Raw genomic sequence first — 14,910 nt, 5'->3', positions numbered from 1 at the left:
AATGTATGAAATGAGCCCAAGACAGGACCATATGATTAAGGAAGTCTTTTTTTACATGTGATGTGGGCCTTTGAGTCTCTGTTTCTTCACCCAGCCTCATTTCCAGCCTCGTACAGTTCCAATGTCGGACAAATCAGTACGGTAAATGGCTTTACTTCCAATCAGAATAAGATTCCAGAACCACTGCACTCCAAATTCAACACAATTGCTGTGTGCTTCATACCACTGCAAGACATTTTTCACAGATTTTGAGCAACAATAAGAATTTGAGCAAGTGTTTACCCTTTACACTTAGGACCAGTACTTAGAGCACTTGCCACTGAATCAGCATCACCATCAGTAGCAAAGATGGTCAGAGCCATTCGAGTCCATGAGCTTGGTGGACCTGAGGTCTCTCTCTCTCTCTCTCTCTCTCTCTCTCTCTCTGTGTTTCCATACATATGCTTTTATGTTTGAATTGGCCGGCTATTGGATTGTGCTTTTTATTTTTATCAGATTATCAAAACTCACTTGTGTATAATTACTGGTTACTTGTCTTTATTTCTACCAGTGTTAAAAGTATTTGAGATTGCTGAATTCAATTCGCAGTTTGTGTATAGTGTATCAACTGTCTTCATAAATAATCCTTCACATAAGTTGGCCAGTAGATCAGAAAACAATATATAGTTTTTGACACTGATTATTCAGTATCCATTACTTTTTTGTGGGTAAGGCAGTATCAGTTTATGTCTAGTTTTGCTTAAAGAAAATTTATCTTTGACCTCCCATATTTTTCAGCTAAATGCCATTATTCCTTTACTTTCATCGTCATTTTACTTATTTTTGTCATGTGATGGTGTTAGGTCTTGAAATGGGAAGATGTGGAAGTAGGAGAGCCAAAGGAGGGAGAGGTTCGTGTGAAGAACAAGGCCATTGGGCTTAATTTCGTTGATGTATACTTCCGGAAAGGCATTTATAAGGCTGCTACGGTCCCCTACACCCCAGGTTTTGCTGCATTTCTAAGATTGTTATTATTATTATTATTTGAATAGAAACATTTGTATTGATAATCAAGAGGAAAAGCTATCCTCGATTATACAACAAAGAGAGAACCTGCTCATTATAAGCAGAAAGATTCATCTAAAACTACTCCAACCAAAGATACGTTAGAAGCTAAAGCACAACTTAAGTAAACTTATCTTAAGACAGCACCTTTACCATATAAGATTATGAAGATACAGTTCAACCAAGATTGACTTCTATTCAATTTTTGACTTCATGTTCTTTTTAAAAACTTTGGTTTTTCTAATAAACCTTTACCATGAGAGTATATTTTTTGAAATATGGTTAGGAACGATTGGGGTGAACCTAATACAACCTAATACAAGAATGCAGAGCATGACATCAGATAACGATTTCCATTGTTAGATTTGTTGTATATATTTACATATAAAACTTTTTTGGGCTTTGATAATGGATTTACACAATTTATTTACAAATCAAAACTGATTTCAGGTGTTGAGGCTTGTGGAGTTGTGACAGCTGTGGGACCAGGACTCACAGGCAGGCAAGTTGGAGATCTTGTAGCCTATGCTGGTCAGCCAATGGGATCATATGCGGAAGAGCAGATCCTTCCTGCAAACAGAATTGTGCCTGTTCCTCCTTCCATTGATCCTACTGTTGCTGCATCCCTCTTGCTCAAGGGTATGACAGCTCAGTTTCTACTACGCAGTTGTTTCAAGGTAGCTTTATATTTATGCAGCAGCATCTGGAATTTCAGGAAGTCATTAACCACACATTAAGTCTGTAAATGAAGATAGTTTGAATTACAAAACACGAGATAACCACATCCTGGTTGTGATATTTTAGCCCATGCTAGTTTTAATATTCCTTGAATATGCGTGTGGCATTGCAAAACATTTTTTTAGAGCTATTAGCATGCACCTATGACTTTTCCTGTCAAGGAGAATTTTCATTACTGTTAATACTGTTTTGATCTTTATTGTTGTCATTGTAAAACTTTTTGGGCAGATTTGCCCCTGTTTTAACAAAGTATGCTCAGTTGTGTTTGAGTTAGTCTTTATCATTTATTAATCATGAGCACTCATGGGAGTTGAGGAGCTCTCTCTCTCCCTCCCTATTTATTTTTGTTCCTTTGAGACTATAAATTTTAAAACATGTCCTATCATTATCTGATGTAAGATAAAACTACCATTCCTGTTCTCTTTCACTTTTTCATTTGTGGTGCACTTCTTGATTCCGTTCCACCGGACAATCTGTGGAAAGAAAAAAAAACATAACCACCAAGTATGAATTCAATGAGTAAAATGTCCGAACCATCAAGATAGTACACCTTAAAAAACAAGCTCTATTGTAAACCAGCAACGTGTAATCAACTAAGTGCTTCAATCTTAATTTCGGTTCATTCTACAATTGCATGCTTAACATAGCCCATCCTCTTTCCTAATGTTATATATGTTTCAAAAATTTGAAACTTATGTTGCTTTTGTTTTTAGGTCTGACTTTGAGTGTTGTTATCCAGGTTGAACCTGGACACACAGTCCTTGTCCATGCAGCAGCTGGTGGAGTTGGATCCCTTTTATGCCAGTGGGCTAATGCCCTTGGTGCCACTGTCATTGGAACTGTATCTACTAAAGAGAAGGCAGCTCAAGCCAAGGAGGATGGATGTCACCATGTCATAATCTATAAGGAAGAGGACTTTGTTGCTCGAGTGAAAGAAATAACATCTGACAATGGGGTCGAGGTCGTTTATGATTCTGTAGGGAAGGATACTTTTGAGGTAAGCTATACTTTTCTTCTCCCTTTTTTCTACAAATGAACAAAAACACAATGAAGGGTGTTTAGGGAGAGATCATACACTGTTCAAATTCTGCATGAGTGGCTTCCCCTTAACATGGTGCAGAAGTTTCTCAATGCTAGACCAGACCTATGAAACCAGTTGTTTTTGAATTTGAGCCAGGTTTATGAATTTTTTAACAGATGAGGGGTTCCATTTAGACGGAATGCTTTAAAGTTAGGAGTTGGATTTTGACAAAAGGCTTTTATGTCGGATCAGTCAATCTAGTTATATTTTATTTACTAAATTCTTAGACCTGAAATCACTCTTCCTTAATAGACCCTAAAGTTAGTTACATTGTGATTGTGGTAGTGCAAATGGTTGGTAATCAGTAATTAAAAGAGAAGAAGAAAAGACACCCTCAAATAAGTGTGTTGTGGCATGATTTATTCAAATGTTGCAAGCCCAACTGGTCTCCCAGATCAACATAATCTGGTAGAAAATGAGTTCTGGGTAGGCAGTCTTTTGCTAATTTGTATTTTGGACAAAGAATCCTTAATTGGGAGTTATTGTTGTATTCAGGGATCACTGGCTTGCTTGAAGACTCGTGGATACATGGTGAGTTTTGGGCAGTCATCAGGTGCGCCAGATCCGGTTCCATTGTCAGCCATTGCAGTGAAGTCACTGTTCTTGACTAGGCCTAGACTCTTTAATTACGCTGTAACTCGAGATGAATTGCTAGGGATGGCGGGAGAGGTATTTGGTAATGTTCAATCCGGTGTATTGCGGGTTCGAGTAAATCACACCTACCCATTGTCTCAAGCAGCACAGGCACACGAAGACCTTGAGAATAGGAAAACATCCGGATCTGTTGTGCTTATCCCCTAATGCAAATATGAGTTTGGTCTGTTCATTTTAAAGGCTACGTGGTGTGTGTGTGAAAATGAATAAGGAACGTTTGCCTTCATGTTCAGGATAGCTGCTGTGCCAAATGAAATGGATGTCTCAGGCTACAGTCATCAAGAGACTTTGTTAAGCTAGCAATAAAAACAAGAAAAACTGGATGCACAAGGTCCCCAGGGGCAAAAGTCCGTGATGACCACCCTCACTGGTCTGCCGGAACAAGATGCATGTTTGATACATTTTACCTGACGTTAATTAAAATTGGACAAATTAATATGTATATTTTTAGAGAGAAGTAATATATTATTATACATACGTCCAAACACTAAAGTTTTATGAATGTCAGCTATTATAAAGAATAGAAGAGTGACGTAAGCCAATTGTGTGTTTGTTTTTTTTTTTGGGGACGAAAGAGAAACATTTGTGTTAGTTTTAGTGTTGGGTACATTTTATTTTTTTTGGGTTATTTGAAGCATATCATCAATGTGGGCTATATTTGGGCCCAAAATCATCATTTATGGGCTTCAAAATGTATGAAATGAGCCCAATAGGCCCAAGAAAGGACCATATGATTAAGGAAGTCTTTTATTACTGTGATGTGGGCCTTTGAGTCTCTTTTTCTTCACCTAGCCTCATTTCCAGCCTCGTACAATTCCAATGTCGGACAAATCAAGGATCAAATCAGTGAGGTAAATGGGTTTACTTCCAATCAGATTAAGATTCCAGAACCATTGTTCAACACAATTGCTGTGTGCTTCATACCACTGCATTCCAAATTCAAGACATTTTTCACAGATTTTGAGCAACAATAAGAATTTGAGCAAGTGTTTACCCTTTACACTTAGGACCCATAAATCAGTAGTTAGAGCACTTGCTACTGAATCAGCATCACCACCAGCAGCAAAGATGGTCAAAGCCATTCGAGTCCATGAGCTTGGTGGACCTGAGGTCTCTCTCTCTCTCTCTCTCTCTCTCTCAGTTTCCATACATATGCTTTTATGTTTGAATTGGCCGGCTATTGGGTTGTGCTTTTTATTTTTATCAGATGATCAAAACTCACTTGTGTATAATTACTGGTTACTTGTCTTTATTTCTGTTAGTGTTGAAGTATTTTGAGATTGGTGAATTCAATTCACAGTTTGTATATAGTGTATCAAGTGTCTTCATAAATAATCCTTAACATAAGTCGGCCAGTAGATCAGTAAACAATATATAGTTTTTGACACTGATTATTCAGTATCCATTACTTTTTTGTGGGTAAGGCAGTATCAGTTTATGTCTAGTTTGCTTAAAGAAAATTTATCTTTGTTGTAATTTGTCTTTGACCTCCCATCTTTGTCAGCTAAATGCCATTATTCCTTTACTTTCATCGTCATTTTACTTATTTTTGTCATTTGATGGTATTAGGTCTTGAAATGGGAAGATGTGGAAGTAGGAGAGCCAAAGGAGGGAGAGGTTCGTGTGAAGAACAAGGCCATTGGGCTTAATTTCATTGATGTATACTTCCGCAAAGGCGTTTATAAGGCTGCTACGGTTCCCTACACCCCAGGTTTTGCTGCGTTTCTAAGATTATGAAGATACAGTTCAACCAAGATTGATTTGTAGCCAATTTTTGACTTCATGTTATTTTAAAATACTTTGGTTTTTCTTCACAGTTTTCTCGAAAAAACCTTCACCATGAGAGTATATTTTTTGAACCCAATACAACCTAATACAAGAATGCAGAGCATGACATCAGATAACGATTTCCATTGTTAGATTTGTTGTATATATTTACATATAAAACTTGGTTGGGCTTTGATAATGGATTTACACAATTTATTTACAAATCAAAACTGATTTCAGGTGTTGAGGCTTGTGGAGTTGTGACAGCTGTGGGACCAGGACTCACAGGCAGGCAAGTTGGAGATCTTGTAGCCTATGCTGGTCAGCCAATGGGCTCATATGCTGAAGAGCAGATCCTTCCTGCAAACAGAGTTGTGCCTGTTCCTCCTTCCATTGATCCTACTGTTGCTGCATCCCTCTTGCTCAAGGGTATGACAGCTCAGTTTCTACTACGCAGCTGTTTCAAGGTAGCTTTATATTTATGCAGCAGCATCTGGAATTTCAGGAAGTCATTATCCACTCATTAAGTCTGTAAATGAAGATAGTTTGAATTACAAAACACAAGATAACGACATCCTGGTTGTGATATTTTAGGCCATGCTAGTTTTAGTATTCATTGAATATGCGTGTGGCATTGCAAAACATTTTTATAGATCTATTAGCATGCACCTATGAGTTTTCCTGTCAAGGAGAATATTCATTACTGTTAATACTGTTTTGATATTTTTGTGGTCATTGTAAAACTTTTTGGGCAGAATTGCCCCTGTTTTGACAAAGTATGCTCAGTTGTGTTTGAGTTAGTCTTTTTCATTTGTTAATCATGAGCACTCATGGGAGTTGAGGAGCTCTCTCTCTCCCTCCCTATTTATATTTGTTCTTTTGAGACTATAAATTTTAAAAACATGCCCTATCATTATCTGATGTAAGATAAAACTACCATTCTTGTTCTCTTTCACTTTTTCATTTGTGGCGCACTTGTTGATTCTGTTCCACCGGACAATCTGTGGGAAAAAAAAAACATAACAACTAAATATGAATTCAATGAGTAAAACGTCCAAACCATCAAGATAGTACACCCTAAAAAACAAGCTTAATTGTAAACCAGCAACGTGTAATCAACTAAGTGCTTCAATCTTAATTTGGGTTCATTCTACAATTGCGTGCTTAACATAGCCCATCCTCTTTCCTAATGTTATATATGTTTCAAAAATTTGAAACTTATGTTGCTTTTGTTATTGGGTCTGACTTGAGTGTTGTTATACAGGTTGAACCTGGACACACGGTCCTTGTCCATGCAGCAGCTGGGGGAGTTGGATCCCTTTTATGCCAGTGGGCTAATTCCCTTGGTGCCACTGTCATTGGAACTGTATCTACTAAAGAGAAGGCAGCTCAAGCCAAGGAGGATGGATGCCACCATGTCATAATCTATAAGGAAGAGGACTTTGTTGCTCGAGTGAAAGAAATAACATCTGACAATGGGGTCGAGGTTGTTTATGATTCTGTAGGGAAGGATACTTTTGAGGTAAGCTATACTTTTCTTCTTTCTTTCTTCTACAAATGAACAAAAATGCAATCAGGGGAGTTTAGGGAGAGATCATACCATGTTGAAATTCTGCATGAGTACATTTGAGTAGGCTTCCCCTTAACATGGTGCAGAAGTTTTTCATTGCTAGACCAGGCCTATGAAACCAGTTTGTTTTTGAATTTGAGCCAGGTTCATGAATTTTTTAAAAGATGAGGGGGTTCATTTAGATGGAATGTTTTAAAGTTAGGAGTTGGATTTTGACAAAAAACTTTTATGTCGGATCCGTCAATCTAGCTATATTTTATTTACTAAATTCTTAGACCTGAAATCACTCTTCCCTAATAGACCCTAAAGTTAGTTACATTGTGATTGTGGTAGTGCAAACGGTTGGTAATCAGTAATTAAAAGAGAAGAAGAAAAGACACTCTCAAATAAGTGTGTTGTGTCGTGATTTATTCAAATGTTGCAAGCCCAACTGGTCTCCCAGATCAACATAATCTGGTAGATAATGAGTTATGGGTAGGCAGTCTTTTGTTAATTTGTGTTTTGGACTGAGAATCCTTAATTGGGAGTTATTGTTGTATTCAGGGATCACTGGCATGCTTGAAGACTCGTGGATACATGGTGAGTTTTGGGCAGTCATCAGGTGCGCCAGATCCGGTTCCATTGTCGGCCATTGCAGTGAAGTCACTGTTCTTGACTAGGCCTAGCCTCTTTCATTACGCTGTAACTCGAGACGAATTGCTAGAGATGGCAGGAGAGGTATTTGGTAATGTTCAATCAGGTGTATTGCGGGTTCGAGTAAATCACACCTATCCATTGTCTCAAGCAGCACGGGCACACGAAGACCTTGAGAATAGGAAAACATCCGGATCTGTTGTGCTTATCCCCTAAGGCAAATATGAGTTTGGTCTGTACATTTTAAAGGCTATGTGGTGTGTGTGAAAATGAATAAGGAACGTTTGCCTTCATGTTCAGGATAGATGCTGTGCCAAATGATGTGGATGTCTCAGACTGCAGTCATCAAGAGACTTTGTTAAGCTAGCAATAAAAACAAGAAAAACTGGACTTTTTCCATCTTGCTGATTTCTAAGTTTTATCTTGAATTTATTGTAATATATTGCGAGTAAAAATTTTCTTTTTCTTTGTATAATAGTGAAAGTGGTGTATTATAACAAGGAGGATAATGATATCAAGGCTTAAAAGAGTAGAAAGAGAATTTGTTCCGAATTGGCAATGTAATATACCCTAATTAATTTCCATGAACATAAAACGTTGCTGATTTATATGAGCAGACTTAGCTCAACAACTGCAGTGCCAGTGTTGTTGACATACATAACCAGACGCAAGTATTTGCCTTTTTGAATGTGCTTGCTTATAACTTATAAGAAATATGTTGGAAATATTGTTGGAAAATATATTGGGCTGTAAAATGTGCAAATGAGCCCAACCAGCCCGAGACTCTATTCCAGACCAAATTGCTCCAAATCAGGCCAGTTCTATGTCATTAACCGTTTACAGGCTATGTGGTCTGTGTGTGAAAATACTATGCCAATGAAATGGACGTCTCCAACTGCAGCCATCAACATCTTAGATTCTTTTCCCTAACTGTGAAGTAAAATTCAGGTAATGTACACATTCTACTTTGTATATCTCTCATCACATTATACTCATGATACATACGTTTTTCTTGATATTGAGTCACCTAATTCTAGGAGGTGGAAGGAAGGCATGCAAAAAGATGTCCATATAATCAGACTGACATGGAAAACATAATGTCATATATGAGAGAGAGAGAGATAAAGAGAACGTGGAGAGCATGCAAGGGTGCTCATATAACTAACATAATGTGATGAGAAAGACAAAGACAAAGTGAATGCACACTCATGATACACACACTTTTCTCCATAGTGTGAGTCCGTGAATCCTAACACTCGGAAAATTTCTCAGAGGCCAATGGAGATGAGTGACTGGGAGTGTTCCTAATAATTTCTCTTCATCTACTTCAAGAAAATTGAGGAGGTGACATAATAGGAGTTCTCTCCCATGCCATTCATTTCTATTGATTCTGACAGTCTCTCCCTTTTCCTTGATGCCAAGACGGATGCCCTTTTGATAATTCTTGTAACGTTTTGTTTTTCTTTACAGGATGTTACGATTAAGTAGGCGATTGGAGATTTACCATGTGCACCAAGCTGGACTTTCAATTATAATTGCAGAATTTGGTCACAATTTCCTGGTTTTATTCTACTAATACATATTTCCTGGCTCATATATATCCTATTATTATTATTATAGGGTAGAGACTTGGTCATAGATAATTGACCAAGGATCTATAGGTACCACCAGGTTTCCACCCAACTGGAATTACATCTTTGGCCAGCAAAGTTTGGGCTGAATACTGAGATGTCAACCTTATTGACAATGGAGGATGCAGTTCTGAGCCTGCATCAAGTTTCCACACTGCACCCCATGATTGTTGCATGGCACGCCATTCATCACCCCCGTCCGATGAGGAAGCCTCCTTCAACTCAACACCAGCAAGATCACCATCTCCCTCCTCAAATTCAATCACAGCAGCAAAATAGTTTGGGTTTGAGCCCTGGTCTACGTGGAATGCAATGGTTTTTCCTGAATAGTCACATGCCACACTGGCAAATGGCGATGGAAAAAAAAAACACAAATTAATCTAGTCCAAAATGTATAATAAATAATCTACCAAATTTTGCAAAAGTAAAATTGGGTTTCATGTACCGTGCAAACTGAACTTGTAACACTCCGGTATCGCGTAGTTTCTCTTGTTGGCCAGGACTTGCCATGGCACCAAACGCAGTTCCACTCAGGTCGAAATGTGCCGGCTCCGATGCACAAGGTCCTCCGGGGCAAAAGTCCGTGATGACCACCCTCACTGGTCTGCCGGAACAAGATGCATGTTTGGTACATTTTACCTGAAGTTAATTAAAATTGGACAAATTAATATATATATATATATATTTGGAGAGAAGTAATATATTATTATATATACGTCCAAACACTAAAGTTTTGTGAATGTCAGCTATTATAAAGAATAGAAGAGTGACGTAAGCCAATTAGGAAGGGAAATATATTGGTGGTTGTACATGCCATAAAAAAAAAATATAAAAAGAAGGGAAATTTATCATAAGGGGTGCGTGTAATTACCACCTAGAAAAAATAAGAAAGGAGAGGAAATACTTTATACCTGATAACAAGCTCCGCATTCCTTGCCTGATTTGTACAGAGAAGGGCCTATCCCAGTAACCATAGAAGAGAATGGAGGCTGTGACACCAAATTTCCATACCCACAAGACCCGCCTGCATTTACAATATTTTGTTAACTAAACAACATCATTATTTCTTAAGCAAAATTATTAAACGTGCACATATTAATCATGCATTAATTACCGTCACTTCCCGCACCGTCAGGGCTGCCATACCAAGTAGCTCCGGCAGGGTACCAATTGGTGGCAGCGGTCGACAAGTTTAAGTGCTTGCGATTAACTGCAAAACACAGCTTAAAGTAGCAAAATACAGTGATTAAGTACCAAAGGGGTTTTAAACCAGCCAAGGATAGCTTATTAAGAGTGGCCATGGCTAAGGTGCCCTGCACTTAAGTTGATATGACTAGTTTAGAGTGTGGTTTTTAGTGTTAAAAGCCTACTGGTTTTTATAGAGGAAAATATCATGTGCCTGTTGCTATCAATCCAAGTCCAATTATTTTTTTAAAATTGGTATTATTAATGGAGTGAAGTGAAGTAACATGGCGTTTTCTATAGGTCGCCTTAATTTGACACAAACTAGAGGACACTTTTTTGAATTACCGTATCTTTTATTGACAGGAAAATAATCACAGACTAATCTACACATGTAGTTTGAATTTGCAGGCTCAAGTTCTGCAGATAAGCCAATGAAAACATGGTTTTGCTTGCAAATCTTCAAGGGAGGATTTCAAGACGAGACGAGACAATCAACTCAAGCAGTAGGTTTTTGACTAATTTGCATGGCTAATTATAACAATATTATGGCTCAGCCTAAATAATCTAAACGAAAAGAAGTCTGTCGGTGGAGTAGGGCCGTCCTTGATCTTGGATTTTAACATTTTGTGTTGCATCATGCACAAAAGGTTTCCATGGATTCAGCCGTTGATGGCGGTTAACGGTCGTTATTATATATATATATATATATATATATATATATATATCTCCAGGCCCTTGCAATTTTCTGGGATGCCATTTTCAAAACAAAAATAATAAAAAAATAAAGATCGAATGGCTATAATTTCAACAGCATCAGGGCCACCTATTATATACTAATTTGTAGATTATGGACGTTATTATATAATGATAATTGGGTGTGGTTTTATATGGTGGCGGACATTATTATTTTAACGGTAATTGATTAGCTTATGGATGAAATAATTTTGTAATTATGCACACAACCTAGTGAATATATAATGATGGATGCTTGTTTTAAAATCCCATTGAGCAAGAAATCTCAACTACCGAATCTATCAATTTGGGTTTTATGTAGAATTTTTTTTTTCATGGAGACAGATAGTCCTACTTTATTATATAAACTTCTGCATGCTAAAACTTTTTGAAAAAAAAAAATATTTATTCAAGTTAGTTGGGTCAGTGAAGCCTTTGATTTTGTTAAGTCCCCCAAGTTAATATCCCCCCGTGATCCAAACACGAATATCTTTGTTTAAGAGAATATTTTTAGTGTAGAAAGTCTCAAATTCAGGGTCTTCCACTGCACGAATTTCCTAAAAAACGAAGGCATAGGCACGTAGGTTCAGGGCCAGACGGACTACTCCAAGAACACTCATCCACAAACAGGTTACTAGTACAAATAGTGTTGACTGTGATTTCTGCTTCCTTTGTGTTTCATACGTGCTTGTTTGTGGCCGTCATTTCCGTTTGTTTGGTGGTTTCTGTTTTGTTTCTCTTGGGTTGTTTCGGCGTTTTATTGGGCTTGGGGTTTGTGTTGTAGTCTTTCTGTTGGGCTATATTTATCTTTTAGCCTTTGTTGGTCTCCATTGGGCCGACTAGTTGCTAGTTGGAGAGGTCAGTTTGCTTCCAGTTCCACTGTTCGTGTCAAGGTGACACCCATAAATCTATCACCACACCCAAATCCTAAAATATTTTCCGGACTTTCCAATTTTGCTCTCATTTAGATTATCCTTTTTAAAAAAAATAAAAAAATAAAAAAATAGCAACCATTCCATGCTCAATGATTTGTGAATATCAGGCCTTAATTCAAACAAATCCCAAAATATCAACTAGTCGGCCCAATGGAGACCAACAAAGGCTAAATGATTTGTGAGTTGTTAGTCTTGGACTATTTTGTTTTTCTTAATGTTATTTTGTTTTTATTCTTCTTGGATTGTATTTTGCTTTATGCTTCAATCAATGAAGTCCAAAATTAAGCGAAATTTTGGTTTGAACATTCCACTCTGAGGCATACTGATAATGATGTCTAGCAGTCAAGGAAGACTGCTGTTCATATTGTCAATCTATATCCTTACAAACTCTATCTTACCAAGATCTACTCTCTCTTTTTTCCACACTGGTGCATTAGCTTGAAAGGAGAAAAGCCATGGCAGCAGCTGAGTTAGGAATACTAACAAGCAAAAATGAGCATTACAATGGCAAGATGACCCTGCTTGTTGTGCTATCTTGTATGGTTGCTGCCATGGGAGGCATTATTTATGGCTATGATATTGGGATTTCAGGTCAGTCAGCTTCTCTAGTAAGTTAGTAACACATATATATTGAATTAGTTCTTGTAATACTTGCCAAACATTACTATGCAAGTACTAATCCTGATTAATTCATGAAGGTGGAGTGACTTCAATGGAGCCGTTTCTCAAGAAATTTTTCCCAGAAGTGCACGCTAAGATGAAAGAAGATACCAAAACCAGCAACTACTGCAAATTTGATAGCCAACTTTTAACAGCATTTACATCCTCACTCTATATAGCTGGCCTTGTAGCTTCCTTCTTTGCCTCTTCAGTCACCAGAACCTTCGGCCGAAAGCCTTCAATCCTTGTAGCTGGTGCCTCATTCCTTGCTGGTTCGGCCTTATGCGGTGCAGCTACTAATGTCTACATGCTAATATCTGGTCGTATCTTGCTTGGTGTTGGGGTTGGCTTTGCAAACCAGGTATTATGCTCCATATTTGAACTTTTTTTTTTCCTTTTTTTACTTAAGATTAGTCTATAGGGTAATGTTCTACTATCATACACGACTTGTTATTTTGTTAAACAAAATTCTTGCAACATAGGATGCCCTGGCAGACAAAATTTTCCATTGATATACATTTTAATAATGTTATGTGTGATAACATTTGGTTCCACACAATCAAACATCCTTGCAGTCAGTCCCACTTTATCTCTCAGAAATGGCACTACCTAGACACAGAGGAGCTTTCAACATTGGCTTCCAATTATGTGTTGCCATTGGAGTATTATCAGCTAACCTCATCAACTTTGGTGCCGAAAAGATCACAGGCGGCTGGGGGTGGCGAATCTCCCTATCCTTGGCAGCGGTCCCAGCCTCAATACTAACTCTAGGTGCTCTTTTACTGCCAGAAACACCCAACAGCTTAATCCAACGCTCCAACGACCACCAAAAAGCAGAGTCAATGCTACAACGAACACGAGGATGCGAAGATGTCCAAGCAGAACTGAATGATCTCATCAAAGCAAGTGAAAATTCAAAAACCATCAAACATCCTTTTAAGAAATTGATGCAAAGAAAGTATAGGCCTCAACTTGTCATGGCAATTGCCATGCCATTCTTTACACAAGTGACTGGGATCAATGTCATCTCATTTTATGCGCCAGTACTATTTAGAACACTTGGTCTAAGTGAAAGTATGTCACTCTTGTCAGCTGTGATGAGCGCCGGCATGGTTGGCACCTGCGCAACATTTGTATCAATGCTTATGGTGGACAAACTAGGCAGAAGAACTCTGTTTGCAATTGGGGGCATTCAAATGTTTGTGTCACAAGTTATAGTAGGGAGCATAATGGCTGCTGAGCTAGGTGACATTGGTGGAATAAGCAAAGGGTATGCATATTTGCTGATCATCTTTGTGTCTGTGTATGTAGCTGGGTTTGCTTGGTCATGGGGCCCACTAGGGTGGCTGATCCCAAGTGAGATTTTCCCATGGAGATAAGATCAGCTGGGCAAAGTGTTACAGTGGCAGTAAACTTTGTGTCGACTTTTGGTATTGCTCAATCATTTCTCTCCATGCTTTGTCACTTCAAGTCTGGGATTTTCTTCTTTTTTGGAGGTTGGGTTATGGTGATGACTGGTTTTGTGTACCTCTTGTTGCCTGAGACTGCAAATATTCCTATTGAGAAGATGGATAGGGTGTGGATGGGGCATTGGTTTTGGAACAGATATGTGGGACAAGTGAGGGAGGATAGTGATTAATTAAGCTGTAATTAATGATGTGGTAAATTGATTGTTAACCCATCTAACCAGAAAGGTTAGAGGTTAATTGGATTGTACCACTTTAGGGTTATTGGCCTTTTGCAATTTGAGACCATTTGTAGAAGTTTACTGAAAAACATATCACATTAGAGAGAGCTATAGCGGTTTGCTCTGTTTTAGAGGTTCACAGGTGTGAAGCCAAACCTCACCTGAAACCAATCAATTAGAGCTAACAGACTCAGTTTATGCTAAATGCCTAATAATCATGCATTATGATAAGTTGAATGGTACTGCTTGAATATTGAATTTTGGTGAGTTGAATGGTCTTACTTGAATATTAATTTTGTAACATGTCGCGTCTGATAGAGATTGTGATTGCAATTTGCAACCAGTCCAAAACGATTTGTTTGATCTCAACCAGTCAAGTAAGACTGCTCTATCTCTGTGCTCTCTTGTCGGTTGAGCTTGGAAGAAGCTAGCCACGGCAGTTGGGTATTGATATGCGCTGCAAAAAAAAAAAAAAACACGACACTTGTGGTCTATATAATTGCAGTTTTTAGCAATTTTTCATTTTTTTTATCCGAAGCAATTTTTCGTTTTGGTTATTATTATAATTTCACCCAATTTGCCCAAATCTGCAG

General features: G+C 38.0%; 3 protein-coding genes and 1 pseudogene across 4 annotated transcripts; 3 read left to right on the top strand and 1 right to left on the bottom strand.

The window, feature by feature from the left end:
• Nucleotides 1-79: 79 nt before the first annotated feature.
• LOC103333376 (uncharacterized) lies at nucleotides 80-4,108 on the top strand. Its single transcript, XM_008236201.2, has 5 exons — nucleotides 80-390; nucleotides 843-984; nucleotides 1,495-1,721; nucleotides 2,522-2,779; nucleotides 3,359-4,108. Exons 1-5 carry the CDS (start codon nucleotides 349-351, stop codon nucleotides 3,662-3,664), a joined length of 975 nt encoding a protein of 324 aa, XP_008234423.1. The 5' UTR covers nucleotides 80-348; the 3' UTR covers nucleotides 3,665-4,108.
• A 171-nt stretch (nucleotides 4,109-4,279) lies between these two features.
• LOC148917494 (uncharacterized) lies at nucleotides 4,280-7,886 on the top strand. Its single transcript, XM_089052601.1, has 5 exons — nucleotides 4,280-4,627; nucleotides 5,087-5,228; nucleotides 5,525-5,751; nucleotides 6,549-6,806; nucleotides 7,398-7,886. The coding sequence occupies exons 1-5, from the start codon at nucleotides 4,373-4,375 to the stop codon at nucleotides 7,701-7,703; spliced, it is 1,188 nt and encodes a 395-aa protein (XP_088908727.1). The 5' UTR covers nucleotides 4,280-4,372; the 3' UTR covers nucleotides 7,704-7,886.
• A 1,109-nt stretch (nucleotides 7,887-8,995) lies between these two features.
• LOC103333377 (expansin-B15-like) lies at nucleotides 8,996-10,444 on the bottom strand. The gene is made up of 4 exons (XM_008236203.2): nucleotides 10,233-10,444; nucleotides 10,030-10,142; nucleotides 9,564-9,757; nucleotides 8,996-9,460 (listed from the first exon to the last, which is right to left on the bottom strand). The coding sequence occupies exons 1-4, from the start codon at nucleotides 10,417-10,419 to the stop codon at nucleotides 9,121-9,123; spliced, it is 834 nt and encodes a 277-aa protein (XP_008234425.1). The 5' UTR covers nucleotides 10,420-10,444; the 3' UTR covers nucleotides 8,996-9,120.
• A 1,892-nt stretch (nucleotides 10,445-12,336) lies between these two features.
• Nucleotides 12,337-14,406, top strand: LOC103333378 (hexose carrier protein HEX6-like; annotated as a pseudogene). The gene is made up of 3 exons (XR_016126852.1): nucleotides 12,337-12,561; nucleotides 12,669-12,991; nucleotides 13,206-14,406. The product of XR_016126852.1 is annotated as a hexose carrier protein HEX6-like (transcript).
• Nucleotides 14,407-14,910: the final 504 nt, after the last annotated feature.

Source organism: Prunus mume, linkage group LG5 (assembly GCF_029339155.1).
Source record: "Prunus mume cultivar Tortuosa linkage group LG5, ASM2933915v1, whole genome shotgun sequence".
NCBI classification, from domain to species: domain Eukaryota; kingdom Viridiplantae; phylum Streptophyta; class Magnoliopsida; order Rosales; family Rosaceae; genus Prunus; species Prunus mume.
This window is presented reverse-complemented; position numbering and strand designations above follow the sequence as displayed.

Bases quoted from the DNA above. Each gene is read 5' to 3' on its own strand.
- LOC103333376 (XM_008236201.2), top strand. From the start codon at position 349: ATGGTCAGAGCCATTCGAGTCCATGAGCTTGGTGGACCTGAG. The intron at 391-842 runs GTCTCTCTCTCT...TGATGGTGTTAG, and splicing joins ATGAGCTTGGTGGACCTGAG to GTCTTGAAATGGGAAGATGT. The intron at 985-1,494 runs GTTTTGCTGCAT...AACTGATTTCAG, and splicing joins TACGGTCCCCTACACCCCAG to GTGTTGAGGCTTGTGGAGTT.
- LOC148917494 (XM_089052601.1), top strand. From the start codon at position 4,373: ATGGGTTTACTTCCAATCAGATTAAGATTCCAGAACCATTGTTCAACA. The intron at 4,628-5,086 runs GTCTCTCTCTCT...TGATGGTATTAG, and splicing joins ATGAGCTTGGTGGACCTGAG to GTCTTGAAATGGGAAGATGT. The intron at 5,229-5,524 runs GTTTTGCTGCGT...AACTGATTTCAG, and splicing joins TACGGTTCCCTACACCCCAG to GTGTTGAGGCTTGTGGAGTT.
- LOC103333377 (XM_008236203.2), bottom strand. From the start codon at position 10,419: ATGGCCACTCTTAATAAGCTATCCTTGGCTGGTTTAAAACCCCTTTGG. The intron at 10,143-10,232 runs GTAATTAATGCA...TTGTAAATGCAG, and splicing joins TGACGGTGCGGGAAGTGACG to GCGGGTCTTGTGGGTATGGA. The intron at 9,461-9,563 runs GTACATGAAACC...GCCATTTGCCAG, and splicing joins TTACAAGTTCAGTTTGCACG to TGTGGCATGTGACTATTCAG.